The sequence below is a fragment of the Barbus barbus genome (assembly GCF_936440315.1).
Source record: "Barbus barbus genome assembly, chromosome: 1".
Classification (NCBI taxonomy): domain Eukaryota; kingdom Metazoa; phylum Chordata; class Actinopteri; order Cypriniformes; family Cyprinidae; genus Barbus; species Barbus barbus.
Genome location: NC_136729.1, coordinates 8,408,995 through 8,433,404, shown reverse-complemented (window position 1 = coordinate 8,433,404; position 24,410 = coordinate 8,408,995). Strand labels below are relative to the sequence as shown.

Here is a 24,410-nt window from a genome sequence, read left to right as displayed (position 1 = left end):
CGGGATGCTCTCTAACGACTTGTGAAAAGCTGCTGCCTTCACATTAATACGTGGTGAAGGGCGAAAAGTTGGGAACCGGTTGGTGGTCTTTACAAACACCTTAGTGATCCATCATTTAAAGTGGTCTGACAAGCAGCAGCATATCGAATTAATGAACTCCCATCTGTGTCAGGACTTTGACTAAAAGTTGGGCTTAATTTGACATGCCATGCCCCAATGCCCCCCAGTGGTAATCAGAGCTGCAAGAGGCTGGCGCTTACAAGAGCTTCTGGCACCCTCTTAAAGAGGAAGTACCATCATTAGCCCTCATCACATCTCTTTAAAAACGCCTTACCACCCACGTAATGACATGCAGACCCTGTAGAGGCCGTCGTCCACGTCCCTGCCACACATTGCACCAGTTCTAATTACGGGGTTTTTGTGGAGGTAAGTTCCCTTTGACACTTTGTGTGTGACTGACTGCAGTAAGGGAGAGCACCAATTACACATGATGCATCCCTGTGTTTAATCTAGTGCCACATCAGAGAAGCAAAACAAGAAGAAAACTATGAAAGCTCATTGCCACCACAAAATAAAAGTATAAAAACAATCTCACAACCCTGAGATGTTTCACACGCAAATTGTAAAATATAAAGTCACAAAAAGATGGAATTGTGAGATAGTGTCACTTTTTTTTTTTTAAATCTGAGATGTAATCTCAGAATTCTGAAGAAAAAAGTCAATTCTGTGATATAAATTCAGAATTCAGAGCAAAAAGTAAAAATTTGCAAGATGTAAGTTCAGAATTTGTAGAAAAAAAGATGTAAACTCATTACAAGTTTATAAATCAAGCATTCTGCGTTAGTTCAGGCAGGCCTCGTAGTAAAGCTCCGCTATTAGCTGATTGGAGAAATTCAAACCCGGCCTCTATCAGCTGATCTGACTCCCAAGCTCTCAATTGGCAAATCTCAAACAGGGCGCCTTACTTAAACCCGGCTTCTGTTTGCTTGCTTTGCTGCTTCCTCTGTACGCTGCTTGCAAGAACTTCACTGTATGTTGCCGTACCATGAAATTACACTTGTTTTTGACATTACTCACCCAGCTGGTTATCATGTCTTCTGCTGCCAATGACGAAGATCCGTGGGTTGAATCAATCGAAGAATCTCAACATCAAAGCCAAACAGGGGAAGCTATTCAAGATGAGAACAATGTTTATGTCCGTCGGAGCACTCGTTTGACAAGTAAATCCTCTTGTCCTCCCGGCATAAGCGACTGGCCTCTGCCTAAGATATTGGAGGTTCTGTTTAAAAGCCATATCCCGGTTCCAACCGGAGCTACTCATGAGGAACTGTTTACCTTGCTTTGTGAAAGTATTGATGTCCCAGTTCCTCAGTCTCCACCTCTTCCTCAAATCTCCGGAAAGAAAAATATGCAGAAAAGGAAAAACCTCGAGCCGGCTTCCACTTCGACCACTGGGGCACCCAAACGGGCATGTGGTCTTTCCAGCTCAGCCCGATCAAGCCAAAACAATGATCCAGTGTTGTCAACATTGTCAAATATCCAGTCTTCGATCTCTGACATAAACTCCAGAATCCAGGCTCTGGAGTCTGGATCAGCATCCAGGATTGAAAAAAAATCTTCTCCTCTCCGGTCCGGCTTCCTCGAACACCGCGTCAACCACGGTCACGGTGCAACTACCTGGAGCCGAGCAACAGGTTGATGATGTCATTCCGGCGACAATCCCGCGGAGGTCTATGGGAAGTGCAGTTCCCGTGTCCACTGGTTCTACGTTCTTTTCGCCAACTGCTGCAATCTCCCATCAGTTGAGAAGCCAAATTTTCACAGGTAATGATGTCAACCTTGTAAAGATAATACTGGGCCCAGAATTAAGTGACGGGCGTGTTGTTGATTGTGGTGATGTGTCCGTCATGCTTAAAGACAATGACCCCCGACTTTCAAAAACTTTGACTCCGGCTGAATTTATTGTAGCATTTGGAGTTATCAGAGATGTTATATGAGAAGTTTTTCCGTCTCGTAGAGCTGAGCTAGACACATATCTGGCTATTATCGCTGATTTAGCTCTCACATATGGAGGAGCTCTCTTTTATGAATACCATAAATCTTTCTCCTCAAAAGCTGCCATGTTCATTCAGCGATTCAATCAGAAACTGGACTGGTCTGTAGTCGACGTAACTCTCATCAGCAGACACTTTACCGGTCATCAAGCTCTCTCCTGCTCGATCTGTGGCTCTCACACTCACACGCCCAATCTATGCCCAAAAACTGTCGCTCTCCAATCTCCTAAACCTGGCTCAAGCTTGCAATCTGATCCTATGGTGATGCCATTTGCCACTCCACTGTGTTATAATTTTAATGAAAATGTTTGCAAATTCTATAACTGTAAATATGTTCATGCTTGTAGTTACTGTGGAGACGGCCACCCCAAATCGGTGTGCCCGAGACGAATTTGACATGCCATGCCCCAATGCCCGGACCCCCCCAGTGGGAATCAGATCTGCAAGAGGCTGGCGCTTACAAGAGCTTCTGGCACCCTCTTAAAGAGGAAGTACCATCATTAGCCCTCATCACATCTCTTTAAAATGCCTTACCACCTTTTGTGGAGGTAAGTTCCCTTTGACACTTTGTGTGTGACTGACTGCAGTAAGGGAGAGCACCAATTACACATGATGCATCCCTGTGTTTAATCTAGTGCCACATCAGAGAAGCAAAACAAGAAGAAAACTATGAAAGCTCATATGTAAAATATAAAGTCACAAAAAAGATGGAATTGTGAGATAGTGTCACGATCAGCACTGATTGCCCAGACCACAAGCTGCCGAACATGACAGGACAACACAGACAGCACGAGGAGCCGAGAAGGCACCCTGAACCGTGACAGGGGTGCTTGGCTCACAAAAGCAGACATATCGGACTCTTTTAAAGTCATGCCTTTACATCCATCTCAATGGCATTTATTTGGTTGTATTAGTTGTATTTTTCGGTTAGGCTCACCTTTGGCTGTCGCAGTAGTCCAAAAATATTCGATACTCTGTCAGGAGGCGCTGTGTTGGATTCTTCTCAATAACTGCAAATTGCCGTTCGTACTTCATCTCTTAGATGATTTTTTGCTAGTTGACTACTCACGTTAAGCCGGACCGTTGCATCTCGGCGCTAAAGTGCACCTTCAACGATTTGGGTGTTCCTCTTTCCGAGGAGAAAACACTAGGTCCTCTTAAAGCTATTGGATTTTTAGGCATCACATTAGATTCTTACTTGATGCAAGCTTCCCTGCCGTCAGAGAAATTACTTCGCATTAGAGAAGTTATGAGAAATGCTAAAAAAATCGACATCTTTTTCTAAAATAGATTTGCTCTCTTTACTCGGCCATCTTAATTTTGCGATGCGAATAATTCCACAGGGAAGGACTTTCATAGCCAGGCTCCTTGACCTCTCAAAGTCAGTTAAAGACCTTAATGATATAGTTACCCTAGCTGAAGGTTGTAGATCAGATCTCCGATTCTGGTCTTTGCTCCTTATTAACTGGAACGGCATCTCGTTTTTCTATTACGATGAGCTGGAGTCTTCTACAAACCTTAAATTATACACAGATGCCGCGCCTTTCGTTGGTTTTGGGGGGGTATTTAATGGTCAGTGGTTTGCTAGTGCATGGCCAAATGAACTGCTATCTGTACCTGTTAATACCCTGTCAACTGCTTTGTTGGACTTGTACCCTATCGTGATAGCTTGTATTTTGTGGGGTAAGCACTGGTCAAGGAAACAAATTATGTTCTTCTGTGACAATGAAGCAACTGTCAATATTATTAATAAGGGTCGCTCCTCCGTACCGTTTATAAACAGTTTTGTTAGGCGCCTTACTTAGTTATCCGTATTGGGTAACTTAAATTTTCGGGCTGCTCACATTCCTGGCTTAAACAACCAAATTGCTGATTCTTTGTCTCGGTTTGAATTTCAGAAATTCCACCTCCTGTGCCCGGAGGCAGCACCATCCAGCCTGGCCTGTCCCTCTTTCAGCTAAAACTGTACTAGACTAGACATGACCTTTCAATCATATTTGCTCTCTGCCGCTCACTATATACGTAATGGTCTAGCTAAAACTACATTAAAAATGTACGACTCTGCTTGGTCTCACTTCAGTTCTTTCTGTGCAACTCTCTCTGTAGCTGTACTTCCGGTCAATGTTTCATGTGTTAGTGCTTTTATAGTCCACTGTTATGAATCAAGAAAAATGCAGCCTTCAAGCATCAAAAGTATGGTCGCCGGTATCCAATTCCACCTGCGCTGCTTGGAACAAGTATATATATATAGGGGTGTGCGATATGACGATTTTTGATCGTGGACGATAAAAATGTCTCCACGATCTGCTTTTGAAGAAATATCGTAGTATCGCGCTACCGCGCACATTGTCAAATACAGTTCTGGCGCCGCCGTCTCTATGTACTGTACAACACGACATACAGCAGTAGAGTTACTCAGACAGGACACTGCACTTATTCGCGATCGCAAAAGTACATTATTTGCATAAAAGCCTTGCTGGTTAAATGTTTAATTCGCGCGCTGGTCTGACGTGCGCTTGTTCTGAGCGCATACACCTGACGCACGCGCACTAAAACGCCTGTCTAACAGCGCCTGATTACTCAACTAAGTTATATTTTGCGCTAATACTGTCAAAACACACAAGGTTTACATACAGACTGAGTTGGTTATCTCTAAAATGAAAGTAAATAGTTAAGAGAGAAACGGATGCGTGCCTGTACTGTATATTAGATGCGTGCAGCTCTTAAAGGGACAGGACACTAAACGTGCTGTCGACTGTCATTAAAGGGATAGTTCACCCTAAAATTGAATTTCTGTCATTATTTACTCAGTGGAAAACCAAACAGTTGCTGGTCTACATTGACTTTGATAGTAGGAAAGAAAAATCCTATGGAAGTCACTGAGGACCAGCAACTGTTTGGTTTTCCACCTTCTTCAAAATAGCATTTATGTTCAGCAGAAGAAAGAAACTCATTCCGGTTTAAAACAACTTTTGAGTAAATGATGATATAAAAATACAACATTATGACAGAATTGACAGACAGATGACAGAATATTAATTTGTGGGGGAACTATTCATTTAACGTTAACAAAACAACAAAACACAAAGAGAAAAATCACTCACTATTCTTGACTGAAAAACTTTAATACAGTTGCTTTAGGAATCAGTCTAGCTAGTGTTTTATTTTTATATTTGTTCATTCAATTTCATTGAATGCTCTGCTAAATACACCTATTGTACCTGGAAATAAAGCACTGTTTGTTTTATTTGTATATTATGTGTATTTGTAATGTGTATCTTTGTTCTTATTTTTTAATAAGAAAAATAAAATAATGACAAAGATTTTTTATCTTCACCCACTTTGGCCTAAATATCTGCCATGCATCTTTGTCTTTCTAGTTTGGCTGTAATGCTCAGACAACTTGTAAAACCAAAATAGTAAAACTAACAAAGAATCGGGATAAAAATCGTGAATCGTGATATTTCTATAAAAAATCGTGATATGATATTTTTCCCATATCGCCCACCCCTATATATATATATTATACAAGTTTCACTTTTTGAATGGTATTACTGAAATCAACTTTTTCATGATATTCTAATTTTATGACCAGCACCTGTAGTCTCCTGATTAATGGCCTCAAAAAAGAAAAACCTCAAGGCAACGATCAACGTCTCCCCTTAACGCTCCCACTCTTGCTAAAGTTAATATCACGTTTAAGAGAAGGATGCTTTGGGTCTTACACTGATTTAATGCTAGAATCTGCTTTGCTCACAGCTTTCTATGGTTCTCAGAGGTGGCGAGTTTACCACACACACCGATACTTTTAATCCATCACAAGACCTCACAATTTCTGATGTATCCATTTATTCTCACTACTTCAGTGTATCTAAAGCATTCTAAAACTGATAAAAACAAGGAAGGCTCAGTAATTTTTATTTCTGAATCTAACTCAGTTTTTTGTCCTCTGTCTTCCATGTTGGCCTACTTGAGAAGCCGTCCACAAGTTGGTCCGCAGGACCCATTGTTTTCCACAGAGGAGGGAAAACCTATGTCCAGAGCCTGGTTTGCCTCCCATCTCCGCCTTCTCTGCCAATACTGTGGCCTTTCCCCAGAACGTTACACAGCTCATTCTCTGCGCATAGGGGCTGCTACGACTGCAGCTTAATAATTCATTACATTTATATAGCGCTTTTCTGCTTTTTCTAAGCACTCAAAGCGCTCTACATTGTGAGGGGTGGTGTCTCCTCGTCCACCACCAGTGTGCAGCATCCACCTGGATGATGCGACGGCAGCCATAGTGCGCCAGAACGCCCACCACACACCAGCTTACTGGTGGAGAGGAGACAGTGATGAAGCCAATCAGTGTAAGGGGATGATTAGGAGGCCATGATGGTCAGAGACCAATGGGAAATTTGGCCAGGATGCCGAGGTTGGGATTTTTAATGACCACAGAGAGTCAGGACCTCGGTTTAACGTCTCATCCGAAAGACGGTGCTTTTTGACACTATAGTGTCCCCGTCACTATACTGGGGCGTTAGGACCCACACAGACCGCAGGGTGAGCACCCCCTGCTGGCCTCACTAACACCTCTTCCAACAGCAACCTAGTTTTCCCAGGAGGTCTCCCATCCAGGTACTGACCAGGCTCAACCCTGCTTAGCTTCAGTGTGCAACCAGTCTTGGGCTACAGGGTGATATGGCTGTGCATCCTCCTCTCCTGTCTCTACCTTGAAGGCCATGGGGCGATGGTCTTCAGTTGCTTATGAACGTTACCTCCGACCCGACGCTCGAGCCATCCTTGAGGCTCAAAAAGCCATGAGTGCAGCTCTGTAATCTGTGGTTTAAAATAAATGCATGGCTTCAGTAGCTGTTGGGTGTGTTATTTAAAGATATGTATTCTATCTTCATTCTTATGCTGACTTCACGTAGTTAATTTGGCTATTTTTAAGCAGTAAATTGGCTTCCGGCATGCTCATTTGGTTCCTCTGCTGGCTCTTTAGCAGGAAGAGCCAGGGAGGATCGCCTGGTATGGTTGTTGGGGGTTTTTGTGCTACTCTCCTATTGCTAAAATGGGAGGGTTGCCCCTGAAGTGGCTGCTGTTTCCCTGTCTTGGCTTTCATGGAGCTCATGAAAAGGACAGGGAACTTGGAACAGAGCCATACCGCCAAATGTAAACTTAGTAAATATGCAATAAAAGTTGAATTAAAGGCTTGTCTATGGTATTCTTTTTGACTTAAGAGAGTCCTGACTGAACTTGCAATTATGAGATATAAACTAGCAATTGTGAGAAAAGTCTGAAATGCGAGATGTACAGTAAACTTGCAATTCTGAAAAGTCAGAATTATGAGAAAAATAACTTGAAATTGTGAGGAAAAAAAGTCAGAACTGTGAGGAAAAAAAATTGCAATTACTTTTTTATTCAATGGCTCAGATTTTGAAGAAAAAGTCATAATTTCAAGATATAAATTTGCAATTATGAGTTCATGACTCAGAGATACAAATTCAGAATTCAGATTAAATTATAAAAAATGAGAACTCAGAATTAGGAGAAAAAGTGTCAATTTTGAAATGTAAACTCACAATTACGAGCAGCAATTGTAAACTCATAATTGTGGGGGAAAAAAACAGAATTTAAATTAAATTACAATTACCTTTTTAATTTTTTTATTTCATGGCAGAAACAAAAAACAAAACAGTAGCGACATGTAATATGAGATATGTCGCAACTATGTGACAAAAGTTGGAATTATGAGATAAAGTCACAATTTTTATATTACGAAATCTCAGAATTCTGAGGAAAAAGGTCAAATTTCTGAGATGTAAATTCAGAATTCAGAGAAAAAAGTTAAAGAATTGCAAGATGTAAGCTCAGAATTTGTAGAAAAAAAGATATAAACTCACAATTACGAGTTTATAACTTGCGATTGTGAGATATAAACTGGCAATTGTGAAAAACTTAATTGTAACATAAAAGTTGAAAATACTATTTTTATAGTTTTACTCATAAGCTTCAATAGAAAATAGATACCATTAGCATATCACTGGTGACGGAGTTGGCCAGGTCTGAGACGGAGGAGTTAGCATCTGTCCGGCGGCTGCTCTCGTCTGGGGTCTGACCTTTAGGGCTGCTGCCGGGTTTATTAGATCTGAGGAAGAACCACAAGAGCATGTAGCATTAAACACTTTCTCCTGTCTTACGAACTTAATATGCACAGAGAACTAAAAGTCCTCTGTTGCCTGTAACGCTAGTATCTGTTTGAGACTGGGTTTTGGATAGCATTGCCTTGTTAGAACCCGCTGGTTGATGCTGTAACTACACCATCTGACACAAAAAGATCTGTTTGACAGTCATTTCAATTTAGCAGTGCATTGCTAACAAAATAAAAAACAATATACAGTTCAAAATTTTGAAGTTGGTGCATTTTTTATTTTATTTTTAAAAGTCTCTTATGTTAACCAATGCTGCACTTATTGGATTAAAAAAAATATAATTGTGAAATATTATGTACATTTAAAATAACAGTTTTTCTATTTGAATATACTTTAAAATGTAATTTATTTCTGTGATGCAAAGATGAGTTTTCAGCATCATTACATCAGTCTTCAGTGTCACATGATCCTCTGGAAATCATTCTAATATGCTGATGTGTTACTCGAGAAACATTGCTAATTAATTTCAATGTTGCAGTTATGCTGCTTAATATTTTTGAGGAAACTGTGGTAGGTACTGTAGGTAGTAGACAGCAAGGCAGTTTATTTTGGAACAGAGCCTCAGTGAAGTCACATTGAGCAACAATCTGATCTTTATCCTCACTGGAAAGCTAAAAAACAGTGCCATAGTTGTAATACAAGGACATTACAGTTCTGTGGAGATTTGGAATAAATAAAAAATGCATGGAGAAAGAACATCACAGGGTGAATGCGACAATGCCTGGGATAAAGTGTATGAAGAAAGGACACAACAGAAATGCTGCTGAGACACAAACATTACGTCCAGTATTTACTCAGTTCAGAACAGCAAAGAGATAAAAGGATGGAAAACCTGTGAGATAAAACAATGTTTTCCATATGCTTTTTCGTATTAAAGAATGTTTGGATCAAAAGAAAGCCAAAGAAAGCACAAACATGCTTATCATCACAGCTAAAGGATCTAACAAATTAATTTTGAAGTGAAAACAGTAACGTATGAATTGGAGTCTGAAAAACAGAGAGAAGTCATGGCAGTAAGTTGAGGTTTGCAAACAATCAAGGCAAGGCAAGTTTATTTATATAGCACATTTCATACACAGTGGTAATTCAAAGTGCTTTACATAAAAGAAAGTGAAATAGACATTAAAAATCAGTAAAAACATGGAAATAAAAATAATAAAAACAAGGAATTTTAAAATGATATAGAAATTTATTTAAAATAAATTTAAAGAAAATGATTGTACATAAAATGTATTGCAGTCAGTTCGGACATATAGCACAGTGCTCATTCAACAAATGCACAGTTAAACAGATAATAATAATAATAATAATAATAATATATTTATTTTGTATAGCGCCTTTAAAAGTAGCTTTCTCAAAGCGCTTTACAGACAAGCATAACAACAAAGGAATAACACAATGTAAATACAAAAAAAGAATAAACACATAAAATTAAGATCATGTAAAAGCAATCCTAAAATAAAATTTAAGTTTTAAGAAGAGATTTAAAAGACACTAATGTATTTGCTTCCCTGATGTCGACCGGGAGAGAATTCCAGAGCTTAGGAGCATAGACAGAAAATGCTCGGTCACCCCACGTATGAAGCCGTGTCTTCGGAACGACCAAAAGACCACTCTGAGAGGAGCGTAGATTACGACGTGGTGTGTAAGGGATTAATAAATCAGTCAAATAGTGAGGTGCCAGATTGTGCAGAGATTTATAGGCCAGCATAAGGATTTTAAAATCAATACGGTACCTAACAGGTAGCCAATGCAGGGACTCCAAGACCGGGGTTATATGGTCCCTGGCCCTGACCCCAGACAGTACTCTAGCAGCTGAATTTTGAAGATACTGCAATTTATCCAAAGACGATTTAGATACCCCGGCTAGAAGACCATTGCAGTAGTCGATGTGCGAGAAGACAAAAGAGTTTATCAACTTCTCAGCTACCGAAAAGGACAACATAGGACGAAGCCGGGCTATATTTCTGAGGTGATAAAATGATGTCTTAACTGTATTCTGGACAAAAGGCTCAAATGACAGTGTGGCGTCAAATATGACACCCAGATTTTTTAATTTGGTCTTAAACTCCAGTGCAGCACCATCAACAGACAGAGTAAGAGACCCAACCTTTCGCAGTTGATGTGGAGATCCAAGGAGCATAACTTCTGTTTTTGAGCCGTTTAGAGACAGAAAATTATTGGACATCCAAGTCTTTATCTCAGCAATACAGTTAGAAAGATGCCCAACATTCACTTGCTGACCCGGTCTAGTGTGTATATAAATCTGTGTATCATCAGCATAAAAGTGATAGTTAAGGTTAAGAGATTGTAGTAATTGACCAAGTGGATAGATGTACATACTAAAGAGTAGGGGACCCAAGACTGACCCTTGTGGAACACCCGTACAAACAGAGCCAACTTTAGACCTATAACCACCCATATAAAAAAATTGACTGCGGTCAGTGAAATAGGACTTGAACCAGTCAAGAACAGTCTCTGACCAGCCAAATACATGTTCGAGGCAATTGAGTAACAGTGCATGGTCAATAGTGTCGAAGGCTGAACTGAGATCCAAGAGAATGAGAATGGACGTGGAGCCGGAGTCGGAGGCAATTAGTAAGTCATTAGCGACTTTCACCAACGCAGTCTCAGTACTGTGTAATTTTCGAAATCCTGATTGATGAGGCTCAAATAGTTTATTTTCAATTAAGTGTTTGTTTAATTGGGCTGCAACCACACCCTCCAGGATTTTAGACAGAAATGAGAGATTTGAGATAGGGCGATAATTTGACAGATTTTTCACATCAGAATTTTGCTTTTTTAAAACGGGAGTAACCGCAGCAGTTTTAAGTGCTGCTGGCACCTCCCCAAATGATAAAGAGTCATTTATTATAGCAAGAACTGAAGGACATAAAGGACCAAAGCAGGATTTAAACAGGCTACCAGGCATGGGATCAAGTATGCAAGTGGTAGCTTTCATACTAGAAACCTGGTTGCAGAGCATCTCAGGTTGTAATAAAGTAAATTTGGATAAAGGAATGCCAGAGAACCTAGGAGTATTAACTGTAAGATCGGCAGACTGCAAGGTATGGATATTTGTGCGAATATTGTAAATTTTTTCACTGAAAGATTTGAGAAACTCATTACACAGCCAGTCAGTTGAAGTCAGAGAACTGACACTATCTGCTTTAAGCAGACTGTTAATTGTATGAAAGAGCTTCCTGGGATTGCTTTGATTATTATCAATAATGTTTGAGAAATAAGCAGATCTTGCAGTTTCAATGGCAACTCTGTAGTTTGACAAGCAATCTTTCCAGGCCTGGTGGAACACATTTAAACCAGAGTGACGCCATTTTCGCTCTAATTTCCGACACACAGCCTTCTGTCTACGCAAATCACCATTATACCAGGGGGCTGACTGTGCAAATGAAACATTTCGTGTTTTTATGGGTGCAAAGATGTCCAAGTTGGCTGTGAGAACATTATTAAATACTGAAATTTTTTCCTCAAGAGGAGCAAAAGACATGTCAACTAAAGAAGAGACAATCGAGTTTGCAAAGGTAGCATGATCAATTGATTGCCATTTACGGAATGAAATAGTTCGTGAAATCTAGAATGAATACTAGAATGAAATACTAGAATGAAATGTCTCGATATTAAAGAAGATAGCTAGATGATCAGAAAGTCCAGCATCCACAACAGAGAGATTAGAAAGAGATGAGTCATTTGCAATAATTAAATCTAACGTGTGTCCTTTACAGTGAGTGGGGATATTTACAAACTGAGAAAGATTAAAACAGTCCAAGAGTGATAGAAAATCCTTGGCCAAGAGACAGGCTTTCTGATCTACATGTATGTTAAAATCACCCAGAATCAAAATTCTCTTAAATCTGACAGACAGTATAGAAAGAAGATCAGCAAACTCAGACAGAAAGTCCTTATTCAGTTTAGGAGGTCGATAGATAGTGACCATAGCAGAATAGAGAGCAGAGTGAGTATCAGACACATTTAAAACAAGACATTCAAAAGTTTTAAAAGGAGGAACGGACACAGGGTGAATCTTGTATTGTAGTTTGTAAACAACTATAATACCACCACCTCTACCTGTAGTTCGTGGAACGTCAATGAGTCCAAAGCCCGCTGGAGTCAGCTGATTAAAAAGAAAACCATCGTCCTGTTTATGCTATGTTTCCGTAATGAAAAACAAGTCCAGCTTCTTGTCCATGATAAAATCCGCCAGCAATAAAGCTTTGTTGTTCACAGAGCGCGCGTTAAGTAGCGCAGCTTTTAAAGGGCTTGCAGACACCGCATCACAGAAATGCCGCTCATACGGCAGAGCAGAAAAGTTAGTAGGATCAACCCCAGAGGAAGACAGTCTTGTAATCCTTCGCCGGCAGTTCAAAACTGGGATGGAGGACGATGAGGAAGAGACGTAGCTTCGTCCTGTGCCCCGATGAATATACCGCTTGGGCCGCAGTAATCCAGCCCTGTCACAGTAGTCGTAGGTGTCCCCCGACAGATAGTAATTCCGCTTCAGAGATAAGAGTTGGCGAGAGGTGTACTGTAAGGCCATGTTCAATAAAGCCTCGTCTGCACCAGCTCCCAATAAGCCTATCTGTGAGTCCACAGAGCCGATAGAAAGCAACCAGGCCAACACCAAGAAAAGCAATCTCCCGTCAAACATGAAGAAAGCACACCGCAACATAACGGAGAGAGGAGCGGCAGCCAAAGCGCGCCAGCGTACCCTGCTCACCCGTCAGTACAGATGAGTTTTGAGTCTTGATTTAAATGTGGCTAATGTTTTAGCACATCTGATCTCTTCTGGAAGCTGGTTCCAACTGCGGGCCGCATAATAGCTAAAAGCAGACTCCCCTTGTTTTGTGTGAACCCTTGGTATTTCTAACAGACTCGATCCTAATGATCTGAGTGGTCTGTTCGGTTTATATTCAGTGAGCATATCAGCAATATATTTAGGTCCTGGGCCATTGAGTGACTTATAAACGAGTAAAAGTACTTTAAAATCAATCCTAAATGTAACTGGAAGCCAGTGTAAGGTCCTGAGGACTGGAGTGATATGCTCAGATTTTCTGGTTCTAGTCAGAATCCTGGCAGCAGCGTTCTGGATGAGCTGCAGTTGTCTAATGGTCTTCTTGGGAAGGCCGGTGAGGAGACCATTACAGTAATCCACCCTGCTGGTGATAAAGGCATGAACAAGTTTCTCCAAGTCTTGACTGGAAACAAAACATCTAATTCTTGCAATGTTTTTGAGATGATAGTATGCTGATTTAGTTACTGCTTTGACATGACTACTGAAACTAAGGTCTGTCTCCAGAATCACCCCAAGATTTCTGACTTGATTTTTAGTTGTTTGACCCCTAGAGTCAAGGTATGCATTCACCTTGAGAACTTCATCTTTGTTTCCAAATGCAATGACTTCAGTTTTCTCCTTGGTTAACTGAAGAAAGTTCTGGCACATCCAACTGTTAATTTCATCAATGCATTGGCAGAGGGAGTCAATGGGGCTGTAGTCATTTGGAGATAAGGCTAGGTAAATCTGGGTATCATCAGCATAGCTGTGATATGCAATTTGGTTCTTCCTCATTATCTGACTTAGTGGGAGCATATACAGGCTAAGCAAGAGCGGTACAAGAATTGAGCCTTGTGGGACTCCACGTCATGGCCGTCCACTTAGACTTATGCGCTCCTATACTCACATAACCTCACCCTTCTAAGTATGACCTGAACCATTTGAGTGCCATCCCAGAAAGCCCGACCCAGTTTTCCAGTCTCTCTAATAGTATGTTATGATCGACAGTGTCAAACGCAGCACTAAGATCTAGTAGTACCAGCACTGATATTTTGCCAGAATCAGAATTGACGCGAATATCATTTATTATCTTAATAAGTGCTGTCTCTGTGCTGTGATGTGCTCGGAAACCAGATTGAAAATTGTCCAGGTATCCATTTGACTAAGTAGTTGTTCAGCTGATTAGAAACTACCTTTTCAATAATCTTACCTATGAAAGGAAGATTTGATATGGGTCTATAGTTGCTCAACATGGTGTTATCAAGATTGCGCTTTTTCAGAAAGGGCTTAACAACTGCAGTTTTAAGGGAGTTTGGAAAAGTCCCAGAAAGAAGTGAGGCGTTCACCACTTCTAAGAGATCAGCTTCTAAACAGTTAAGCACATTTTTGAAAAAGGATGTGGGAAGTGTGTCAAGATAGCAGGTTGAAGATTTAAGGTGCTGTACTATATCTTCCAAAATTTTGTTATCAATTTTTTTTAAAACACACAGTCAGTGTGTTTTTAAATCAGTCTTGCATCATTTCCTGTCCTATTTCTGTTCTATCAGTGGCAAAAAGGCAAAAAATTAAATAAAGGAAAATTAATTGAGAGAATATGTAGAGCAGAAAGCACAGAACAGACACATGGACACATTAACAGATCAGTAAAACCAGGGATGGGAATCGAAAGGAATGTAATGTAATGATTCCATTTTAATTTCCAATTCCATTTACTGATTTCTTAATGATTTTTAAGCAACTTACGGGGCCCTAATGATTTCATTAATGATCCTTTGGTGCTTTGGAGGAAGTAATTTGGTTCTAACTATATACTCTAAAAGGTAGTTTGCATAATAATGCAGCCTTCTAAAATACTGTCTTTTGGGCCTAACTTTATGCTATGAACCAAAACAGACTAAACCAAAGCACTTCTAAAATGATTAAAAACCTTTTTTTTTTTCTTTGGTTATTGAAATAAACCTTAAACCTAAACAAAAATGAGAAAATTTGCCTTGGCAACTAACTGAAATAAAGTTGAAGTGCTAAAATTACTAAAATAAACAAAAATGACTGAAAAGTAATTACCTTGAATTAATTGAGATTTCATTCATTTAAAAGATAGGACTCAAGCAAGAAAATCAATCACAAATGAAAGCCAGAATATTTTTTTCAGAGGACAAATGCACACATTCAAAACCAGCATTTCTTTAAAAACTGAAGCTCATGATTCCCAACACTAAAACTGAAAAATCGTTGAGCAAATGTGTGCTAACAGTAACATGGTAATTACGAGTCACAGTGGAACTGAAGGAGTCCAGTGCTAATAGAGCTATGATGAGTTTGTAGAAATATGGCTGCCAGAGGGTGGAGACGAATAGCTAGTAGGCTTTGACTTTTCATCCCCGGGGGAAGAAAACAAGAAGAAACAAGTGCAGTTGGCACGGCAACGGCTGGAAAGATGGTGAGTGCACCTGGTGTGTGGAATGCTGGGAGATACGATTGACAGACATGTCGTCTGAAGAGTGATGATCCACCCACCCACAAACACATCCTCATGACAAAGCCTCAGTCATCATTTTATAACACCCTGTCTGAATTTATCTCTGCCAGAGTAATTTCCTCTGGCGGTAATGATGATCAGAATGACACGGTCAGGGTCTGAGGGGTTATAGTGACCACAAATGCTCCTTATGTTCTGAGAAAGCTCTCAGACAAAGCAGTGTTTATAGTCCAGTCCAACATGTAGTTGAAGGGGTCCTATTATGCCATGTATGTTTTGATGCTTAATTGTTCCACAAATGCATTACTCTTCACATTTTTTGAGTACCACTGGTACTCATTCTTGAGGAGGCTTGTTGACAAGGCAATGGAGTTTTTAAAAAACCTTTCATGCAAAGGACCCCCAGATATGATACTTTTTTTTTTTACTATGTAAAAAGTAAAAAAAAAATTCTACCAACTAATAAAAACTGAATAACACTTTCCATGATAAACTGCAGTTCTATAGAAAATAGAGCCATGTACAACCAGTGAGCTGAAGGTGAAATTTTTTTTTTTTAGAAAGGTACTAAACAAATAAAAACTATTAGAAATTCATTACGAGAAAGAAGAGTTAAACATTTAGAAATACATACAGATTTGAGTTTTGTTTCTTACTGATAAAATAGCACCGTTCAAGACCCCAGTTGATAATACATTATTTAACAATGCACATAATTTTTTAAAAATTCATATCAAAAACAGGAACTTTTCCATCCCTCTCGCAACCATATCTCTTCTGTTCTCAGATAACATGTTCACTAGTCCGGGACAATAATTCCTACTTTCCAGAAACCAGCCACATGAGATAGCGGAAATTAGCAAACAACAACAATCAAACACTCAATGCTCAAATTCTCAATAAATTCTCAAAATCAAGTCGAATCCCAAAATTTTTCTCATTCAAAAAGCAGTTTGTATATCACAATAGCAAAAAAAAAAAAATGGCAATTTCTGTTTCATGTTGACTTTTATGCTGACTTTAAAAAACCCTGGCAAATGACTCGATAGCTAGTAGGCTTTTGGTTAACATTAACCAGTTGGCTTAAATGCCTAGGTGATGTCAGTCAAAAAAGAAAGTCATTTCAGAGGGGAAGCAAGAAGAACCATTTCTCGAATAACATGCAAATATATTATAACACAATGAAGAATGTGCAAAAAATAGGATAAATTCAGATTTCATGCAGTATTGTCTTACTAGAAACCATTGATGTTTCTTTCAGATTTTCCAAGACATACATTTAGCTGCACATCAGTGTTCACATCCCAAGTTCCTATATGTTTCCATATCAATTATGCAATATCCAAGGTTTCCTGTGGATTTTTACATAAGCATGAACGAGTAACCGTAGGGCAATCTGGAACACATGCGGCCTTTGTTCGCATCCATACTTAAGGTTTTATATCTAAAATCCTTCCATTGGTGGAAGATCAGGAAGTCATCGCAGACTTCACTGCATTAATGTCTCCCGCAGAGCTGCATGGAGATTGTGTAAGCATCAGATTTTCACCAGCGGACTCTGCTAAGTTTGTTATAGCTTGGACTAAAAGCAAAACAAAATGATTGCATGTGTGTTCATATTCATTTTCTTAGCAGGCGGTTTCTTAGTAAAGTGACCTATGGGAGGGTGAATGTATTGTGCTATGACTACTATATCAGGTACCAGAATACAGTCTGGATCTAGATTGACGTGTGGCTCTCTGGGTGACAGGAGACAGTCAGCTGGGTGATTATTTATAAACTGTGTTGTGCACAATTCAGAAGCAAAAAGATTTTGAAATGAACAGCTGGAATAGCCTGACATTGCCATTATTTCAGTGCTTAATATGGAAAGAATAATGAAGACCTTCAATGAATAGAGCCCGGAACTGAAAAAAAAAGAAAACAGAATAAGAACAAAAAGAGAATTCTTAGCTTCTTTTCAACAAATGGTTAGTGAATCAATGAGGCACTACACTTTCCAAAATTATTGATCTTCAAACTCAGGTACTAAATTTACAATCTAAATTTTATGCGAGCCCTATGAAAAACATCAACAAATAGAAAATAGCTTAAAAATCATTTTGTGCTCAAATGAAAAACAATATCATACAAATCGGAAACAGTATGAGGCTGGGTAAATGTTTTCAGTGAGTCCTTGAATCTCAATTCCAGTTTAGGCCTGAATGACAAAAATAAAACACATGCTAGCAACCTTTCCACCAAAATCTGAGCACTAAATCCCTCCACATAACAACAACAACATCACCACACGGCTGCTATTAACTTCGTTTGAGCTTTTAGGGTCTGACAGATAAAGCTTTGAGATAACATTGATCTGATGCTATAGGTCAGGCGTTTGCAAAAGAAATTAGAGACAAAAAGTCTCTTCAAGGCAGGTGCATTCCAAATAAATAAATAAATAAATAAATATATATATAAATAAATAAAGACTGGCTTTGTGGTCCAGGGTCGGTCGGTCGGTCAGATAGATAGATAGAACAACAACAACCCCAATGTCACAGTGGAAAAACTATTGTAAAAGTCATGCAAAACAGAATTGAATTCACCTGCTGTTGGCTGGTGTGGCAACGTTCAGACCCCGTCTCCTGTTGAGAGCTGTTTCCAAAACCAAGCCCCAAAAGTTGTTGTTCCAACCCAGGGTCATTTGGCAATCTGTCAAATGTTGTTTGCTCGAAATTTACTTTGAAGCAACACTTCCAAGTACCCACCAATCATTAATTCAGGGAGTAAATCTCAGCCATGCTCCATGAGTCTGCAATTATCATCATCATTACTGGCAATTTGGCCACACAGCAGAAAGGCGATATAATTTCTCTGAAACAAATGTCAGAGAGAGAGGGTGAGACAAACAGAGGAACAAACCCAGTAGAGCATCATTAGAGTGGCCAGCGCTCTTCAGAGCAGCAAATCGTGTTGATAATTGTGAGGATGGTGAAGAAGAGCTGAGGATGTGTGTGGGAGGAAGCCTTGTGTTTTTCTGAATAATCCAGCTTCTTGTTAAACTGGCCCTCTTCGTTTAGGAGTCACACTTGCCTTCTTCGCGGTCAAAAGTGACCGAAGCCTTGAAATGTAACACTTTTTTTTTTCAGGAAAATCAATGTAATATATTTTTGTTCAATAATATTTTTTTATTATTATTTATGATTTTGAGGGAATTTTATGATACTATGCAATATTTATGCAATTTTAATTAGCTATTTTCTCCATTGGAATTCATATGTATTTTTACTATTTTTTAATAAATGCAATATTTCACATTAAAATAGTGAAGGCATTTAAAATCCATTTTTTTGAAGTGAGAATTGGGCCATCTGAAGGCATTAAAAAATAAAAACTTATGTAATGTTGTACGCAACTGTAATGTTGCGTAACCTTCTTGTATTAGCACCCTATATAGATATATATAGGGGTGTAACCCCGGTGTCCTGGCCAAATTCCCTCCACTGGCCCTTATCAATCATGGCCTCCTAGTAATCCCCATCTACTTGATTGGCTCTATCTCTCTCTCCTCTCCACCTGTAGCTGGTGTGTGGTGAGCGCACTGGCGCCGTTGTACTGTGGCTGCCGTCGCATCATCCAAGTGGATGCTGCACATTGGTGGTGGTTGAGGAGAGACCCCCTCATGATTGTAAAGCGCTTTGGGTGTACGGCAATACACAATAAATGTGCTATATAAATGCATCATTCATTCATTCATATATACAGAGGCTTTTGGATTCCTGTTGTTTGTTAGACCATTTTCTTAATTTTTTTAGGTTTTGCATTTAGATATATATCTAGACATTCTAAAATATTAGATGAGGTGAGGCACAAGCCGCGGAGGGACCAGCCGTTGAGGCACGAGCCGCGCAGGGACCAGCTCTTTAGTCACCAACCCTAAAATTGTCTTACCAGCTAATTTCTCTGTGTGCGTGTGTGCGCATGTGTGGGTGTCTATTTTGCACTCCTGATATTCCAGACAGTCACCCCTTGATTGCTGCACACTTTTTTTCTGACCAGTGACTGATTTGTAGTTTATACCACCAAAAGATTCACTGACTTTTCACATTTTTTTGTATTTCGCATTCATTTCCTATGGCGGTCATTTTTGACCGCGAAGAAGTCAAGTGTGACTATTTTTTTTTTTGACCCTTTAACACATCCGAATCATGTCCATGATTTTTTTGTGTGTTCATATTGCTAATGTGACAGAAGTCACCAAGTGTCATCTCATTCTGATGAAGCTAAGACTTTTTAAATTTCAAAATATAAAATTTTTCAGTCAAAAATGACCGAAGAGGGCCAGAGGGTTAAGCACATGGGAGTTTGGGATTTCGAAGAGTGGATACATTCTCGTCCCTGGAGCTGAATATCAAAGCAACATTTTTAGCAATGGGCTAGAAGCATCCCTGTTGGCTTTGGTGGTTAAAAATGTCTGATATGTTTCATTGGACACTAGACTTTGTCTACAGAAACATTTTTATTTGATTTACTCTTCACATGAGATAAATCTAGAGAGATTGTTGTTTTTGCTCAAATTTTTTGTGGAAAGGATTCTTTGATTCAGTCCAGCATTTATTTGAAATATTTTGTTTTTGTGATCAATTTAACGTTTGCTGAATAGAAGTATTACAACACTGCCCAGCACCATATTTGTAGACCGAAATCCAATACTCGTTCCTTTCTAATTTTGAGGCGCTGATTCCAAAAAAGACTTTTCTGTCTTGCTCATCTTTTATTGGGCCCATAAGCATTCTCTCAGTCTCTTTAGAGTTAATTAGTGCTTTCTGGTGCACAAATCGTTATTATTCTGATTCTCCACACATCCTCTTTTCCCTGGACATGTCCTTTTTCAAAAAAAGTTCTCTCTAAATATGGAGCATTTTTGCTTTCAACAATCCTTTGTAAGGTGAAGTCTTATATTATCTCTTAATCACCATAAAAAGTGTCACAAAGAGGCTCAAAATCACCCTCCAGAACATTCTTGTTCACCATTCCTGGCTGGTGGAATAATCTTCCCACCCCTATCCGGAACGCCGGATCCCTGGCAATTACATTTACATTTATTCATTTAGCTGACGCTTTTATCCAAAGCGACTTACAATTGCTATATATGTCAGAGGTCACACGCCTCTGGAGCAACTAGGGGTTAAGTGTCTTGCTCAGGGACACATTGGTGTCTCACAGTGGATTCGAACCCGGGTCTCTCACACCAAAGGCATGTGTCTTATCCACTGCGCCATCACCACCCCCAATCTTCAAGCAACAACTGAAAACTCATTCACTTCATCCTAAACTCAAAAAAATAAATAAATAAATAAATAAACTCTTTCCCTCTATCCTTCTCTCCCCTTACTAGCTTGTACTTATTTGAACAATGACTGAGACTTGGTGTTACGAGCACTTCCTCTGTCTGACTGCCTCTTCAAGATGAATCACTTTTTGTATTCCCCAATTGTAAGTCGCTTTGGATAAAAGCGTCTGCCAAATGACTAAATGTAATGTAAAAACTGCCACAGAGATTCCTATCATCCTCTGAGCCAGGTTACAACCATTTGTTCAATTATCAGCTGATTTTCACATGCATGACATTATTTTATGCCTAATCTTGATTTTAAGGTTAGAATTATGGCCAGTGAGGAGGAGGAAAAACAGAAGAAAATGCAAACATGATTCATGACTATACAAACGCAACATACAAATTGCAGTTTTAGGGAAAAAAGCCTCTTACTGTAAAGTCTGTAGTTCGTAAGTTAAATTATACATTTTGAATACTTCTTGACATCTTGACAGCTGCTTTTGTTATTTTGTTAAGCGCATTAAAGCTGACGTGCACACAAATCTTTCTAACCTCTGACACGGTTGGCTTAAGTGGTTTAAATCGCTGATGTGTTTCATTGAACACTAGAATTTGTCCTTCTACTGTTTCCAGACAAACATTTTTATTGCTTAGCCGTTGCTCTTTCAGCATGGTGCTGTTCACTAGAGAGATTTTGTTGTTTTTTGCTTTATTCTACAACAACACTTTGTTCTCTCAGTTCACAGTGGCTTCTTTGGGATTGTCTGGACATGCTCAGTGGCCCAGTGTGGCTCAGCTGTCTTCCCGAATCCATTTAACGGGGTCTCTGTTCACCTTACCTACACCACTGTGAGGGTGAACACGAGGGCTGCCGGCCTCCAGGACTACAGCATGGTTTTAGATGTAGTCCTGGACCTGCAATCACAGCCTGAACAAGGATTCACAAACAGACTCTCAGTAAAAGACTGGTAAAGTGCATTTTGCACGGACAGCATTAGAAGCAGGTGGCTATGTAATACACGTGTTTGTAATTTACATGTGTAACACACTACTTGCCCGGACCAACAGACTAACACTAAAATTTGGGGGTGGACACATCCAATGGCCTAGGGTTTGTAGATCTGTATCCTTCCTCATTACATTGACATTTAGTCATTAAATCCTCATTCATTTGACATGAATAACTGGTTTGCGAAAACAAATAAATATAATAGACATACAAATAACTTTTTAAAATACCCAAAATAATTATAAAACAAAAATGTAAAATACCTTCTTATTAGTAAAGTACCTAATTCACTATAATAATACATTTGTTAATTAATTTTTTAAAAAGTGATTTACGCTCATTGTGGCTGCATTTATTTGATCAAAAATACAGTAAAAACAGTAAAATTGTGAAATATTATTAGAATTTAAAAGACAGGTTTCTATTGTAATATATTTTCAAATGTAATTTATTCCTGTGATGCAAAGTTGAATTTTCAGCATCATTACTCCAGTCTTCGGTGTCACGTGATTCTTCAGAAATCATTATAATATGCTTCAAGGATTCTTTGATAAATAGAAAGTTCAAAAGAACAGCATTTACTTGAAATATATTTTTTGTAACTTTATAAATGTTTTTTACTAAGCTTTTGTAATCAATTATGCATAATTGCTGAATAAAAGTATTAGTATTATTAATAAAGTATTTCTAAAAAGATCTTTCACCCCCGAAATTGTTATCAGACAATGCAATAATCTAAAAATAGGCAGAATCCAGCTGATAAACCAATCTATCATTAAAGCACTATATATGACAGTCAAGGACAGACCTGTGAGCACAGTTTATTATAAGCAGTACATTACACTCAGAGCAGAGTATATAAAGCTGTGGCCATGTGCTTCTGTGGCCTTCAGGCAGGTTATCTGTAACTGTCATAGTAGCAGAATCACATAAACTAATGAGGTGTACATGAGTCATTCTAGAATTGCGGGTTCATTTCAAATAGAAAAAGACGACAAAAAAAAATAGGATTTTCTTTTGCTAAACATGCTAAACTTTTTTTTCACAGAACACACTTCAAATTTAATATTTTCAATATTTGCTGATCTTAAACTTGAAAGATTTTTAAAAATTATTCTGAAAATCAAAGTACAAACAGAAAAATCTGTCAACTCTGTTATAGACAAACTGGGTCAAATATATACAGTTAACAAATGTGACAAAATTTAAAACACTGTCTACTCCAAGAGAACTTCTGTCTTTTCATCAATTAATTCAACTTTAAGCCTGATAAATGTTTGACATTTTATTTTAGAGTAAAAAATATCAACACCTTTAACTGAAACGTTGCCGAGATATTGTGCATTTTCTCTAAACATAGCTTTAAAAATGACTGAAATTCTACAATATTTCATGTAGTAAGAAAACTATTTAGGCTAATCAGCTACTAATCAATTTTTAACAATAAAACACATATAATGATATTTTTAAAGCAAAATCTTAAACAAACAGAGCTGACACTGATGGTAACAGAGTTGATATCAATAACAGAGTTGACCACCCATAGTTATAAGTCCAAAAACAACAACGTTTTCTGTCACACTCTGAAACTTTTGAAACCATTTTAAATGTAAAAACAACTATTTAATCTTAACAAATACAAATTACAGATCTTTCATGAACTTGAAAATTAACTGCATGTGTCTGGAAAATAAAATTCAACAGCTGCTCTCAATCTGGGCATGCACATCAATTATTGGCAATTTCTGCCCATATGTCTTTGTTTATTTCTGCATTATAAAACAAGAGGGATTTTTGAATCTCTGCAGGGACTTTATGTCTTCCTAACTGCGTCCGTGTTTTTGATCGAGGGGATTCAGACACACACGTCAGTCTCTGGAGGCATTTCCGGTATTTTCGGACAGTAGTTTTCTTTTTCAGCAAAATCTTCAATTTTTCAATTTCTCTGTATAATTTGGAGTTTTCCCGTTTTATTTTTCTTCGCCCTGACTGCCTTTGTCTGAAAAAATTTAAATTCATTAATTAATTTTATGTAGCCTATTTCAATTCATATTTTGGTATTTAGTATTTAAATCTGCACTGTTGAACCTAAGAAATAGCAGTTTGCTAGAATTTTAGATTTACTTGTAAGCCATGTGATTACATTTGTATTTCTAAACATTAGAACAAAACAGGCTTGTCTTTAAAAGGGATACCCCACCCCAAAATGCTAATTTTGGCATTAATCACTTACCCCCATGTCGTTCCAAACCCGTAAAAGCTTTGTTTGTCTTCTGAACATAATTTAAGATATTTTAGATTAAATTCAGGATAGAGTATTCTGACGATGTCTTTACTACTTTTCTGGACCTTAACAGTGTTATTTAACAGGTAGTCAATGATTTCATCTAAAATATCTTAAATTGTTTTCCGAGGATGAACGAAGCTCCAGCGGGTCTGGAACGACATAGGGGTAAGTGAATGACAACATTTTCATTTTGGGGTGGAGCAACCCTTTAAGTAATGGTGGGGTGAGAATTCCTATGCAGTTCCAAAGTGAACTATTAATTAAAATATGTAAACAGA

The 24,410-nt window shown here is 38.6% G+C and overlaps 1 protein-coding gene across 1 annotated transcript in view; it reads right to left on the bottom strand.

Moving 5' to 3' along the window:
• Positions 1-24,410, bottom strand: part of LOC306858974 (synaptotagmin-7-like) — a 151,151-nt gene that overhangs the window by 7,619 nt on the left and 119,122 nt on the right. Inside the window, exon 7 of the mRNA XM_079399791.1 lies at positions 8,067-8,184. Within this exon, the coding sequence (XP_079255917.1) occupies positions 8,067-8,184 (118 nt within the window). The remainder of the gene's footprint in view (positions 1-8,066; positions 8,185-24,410) is intronic.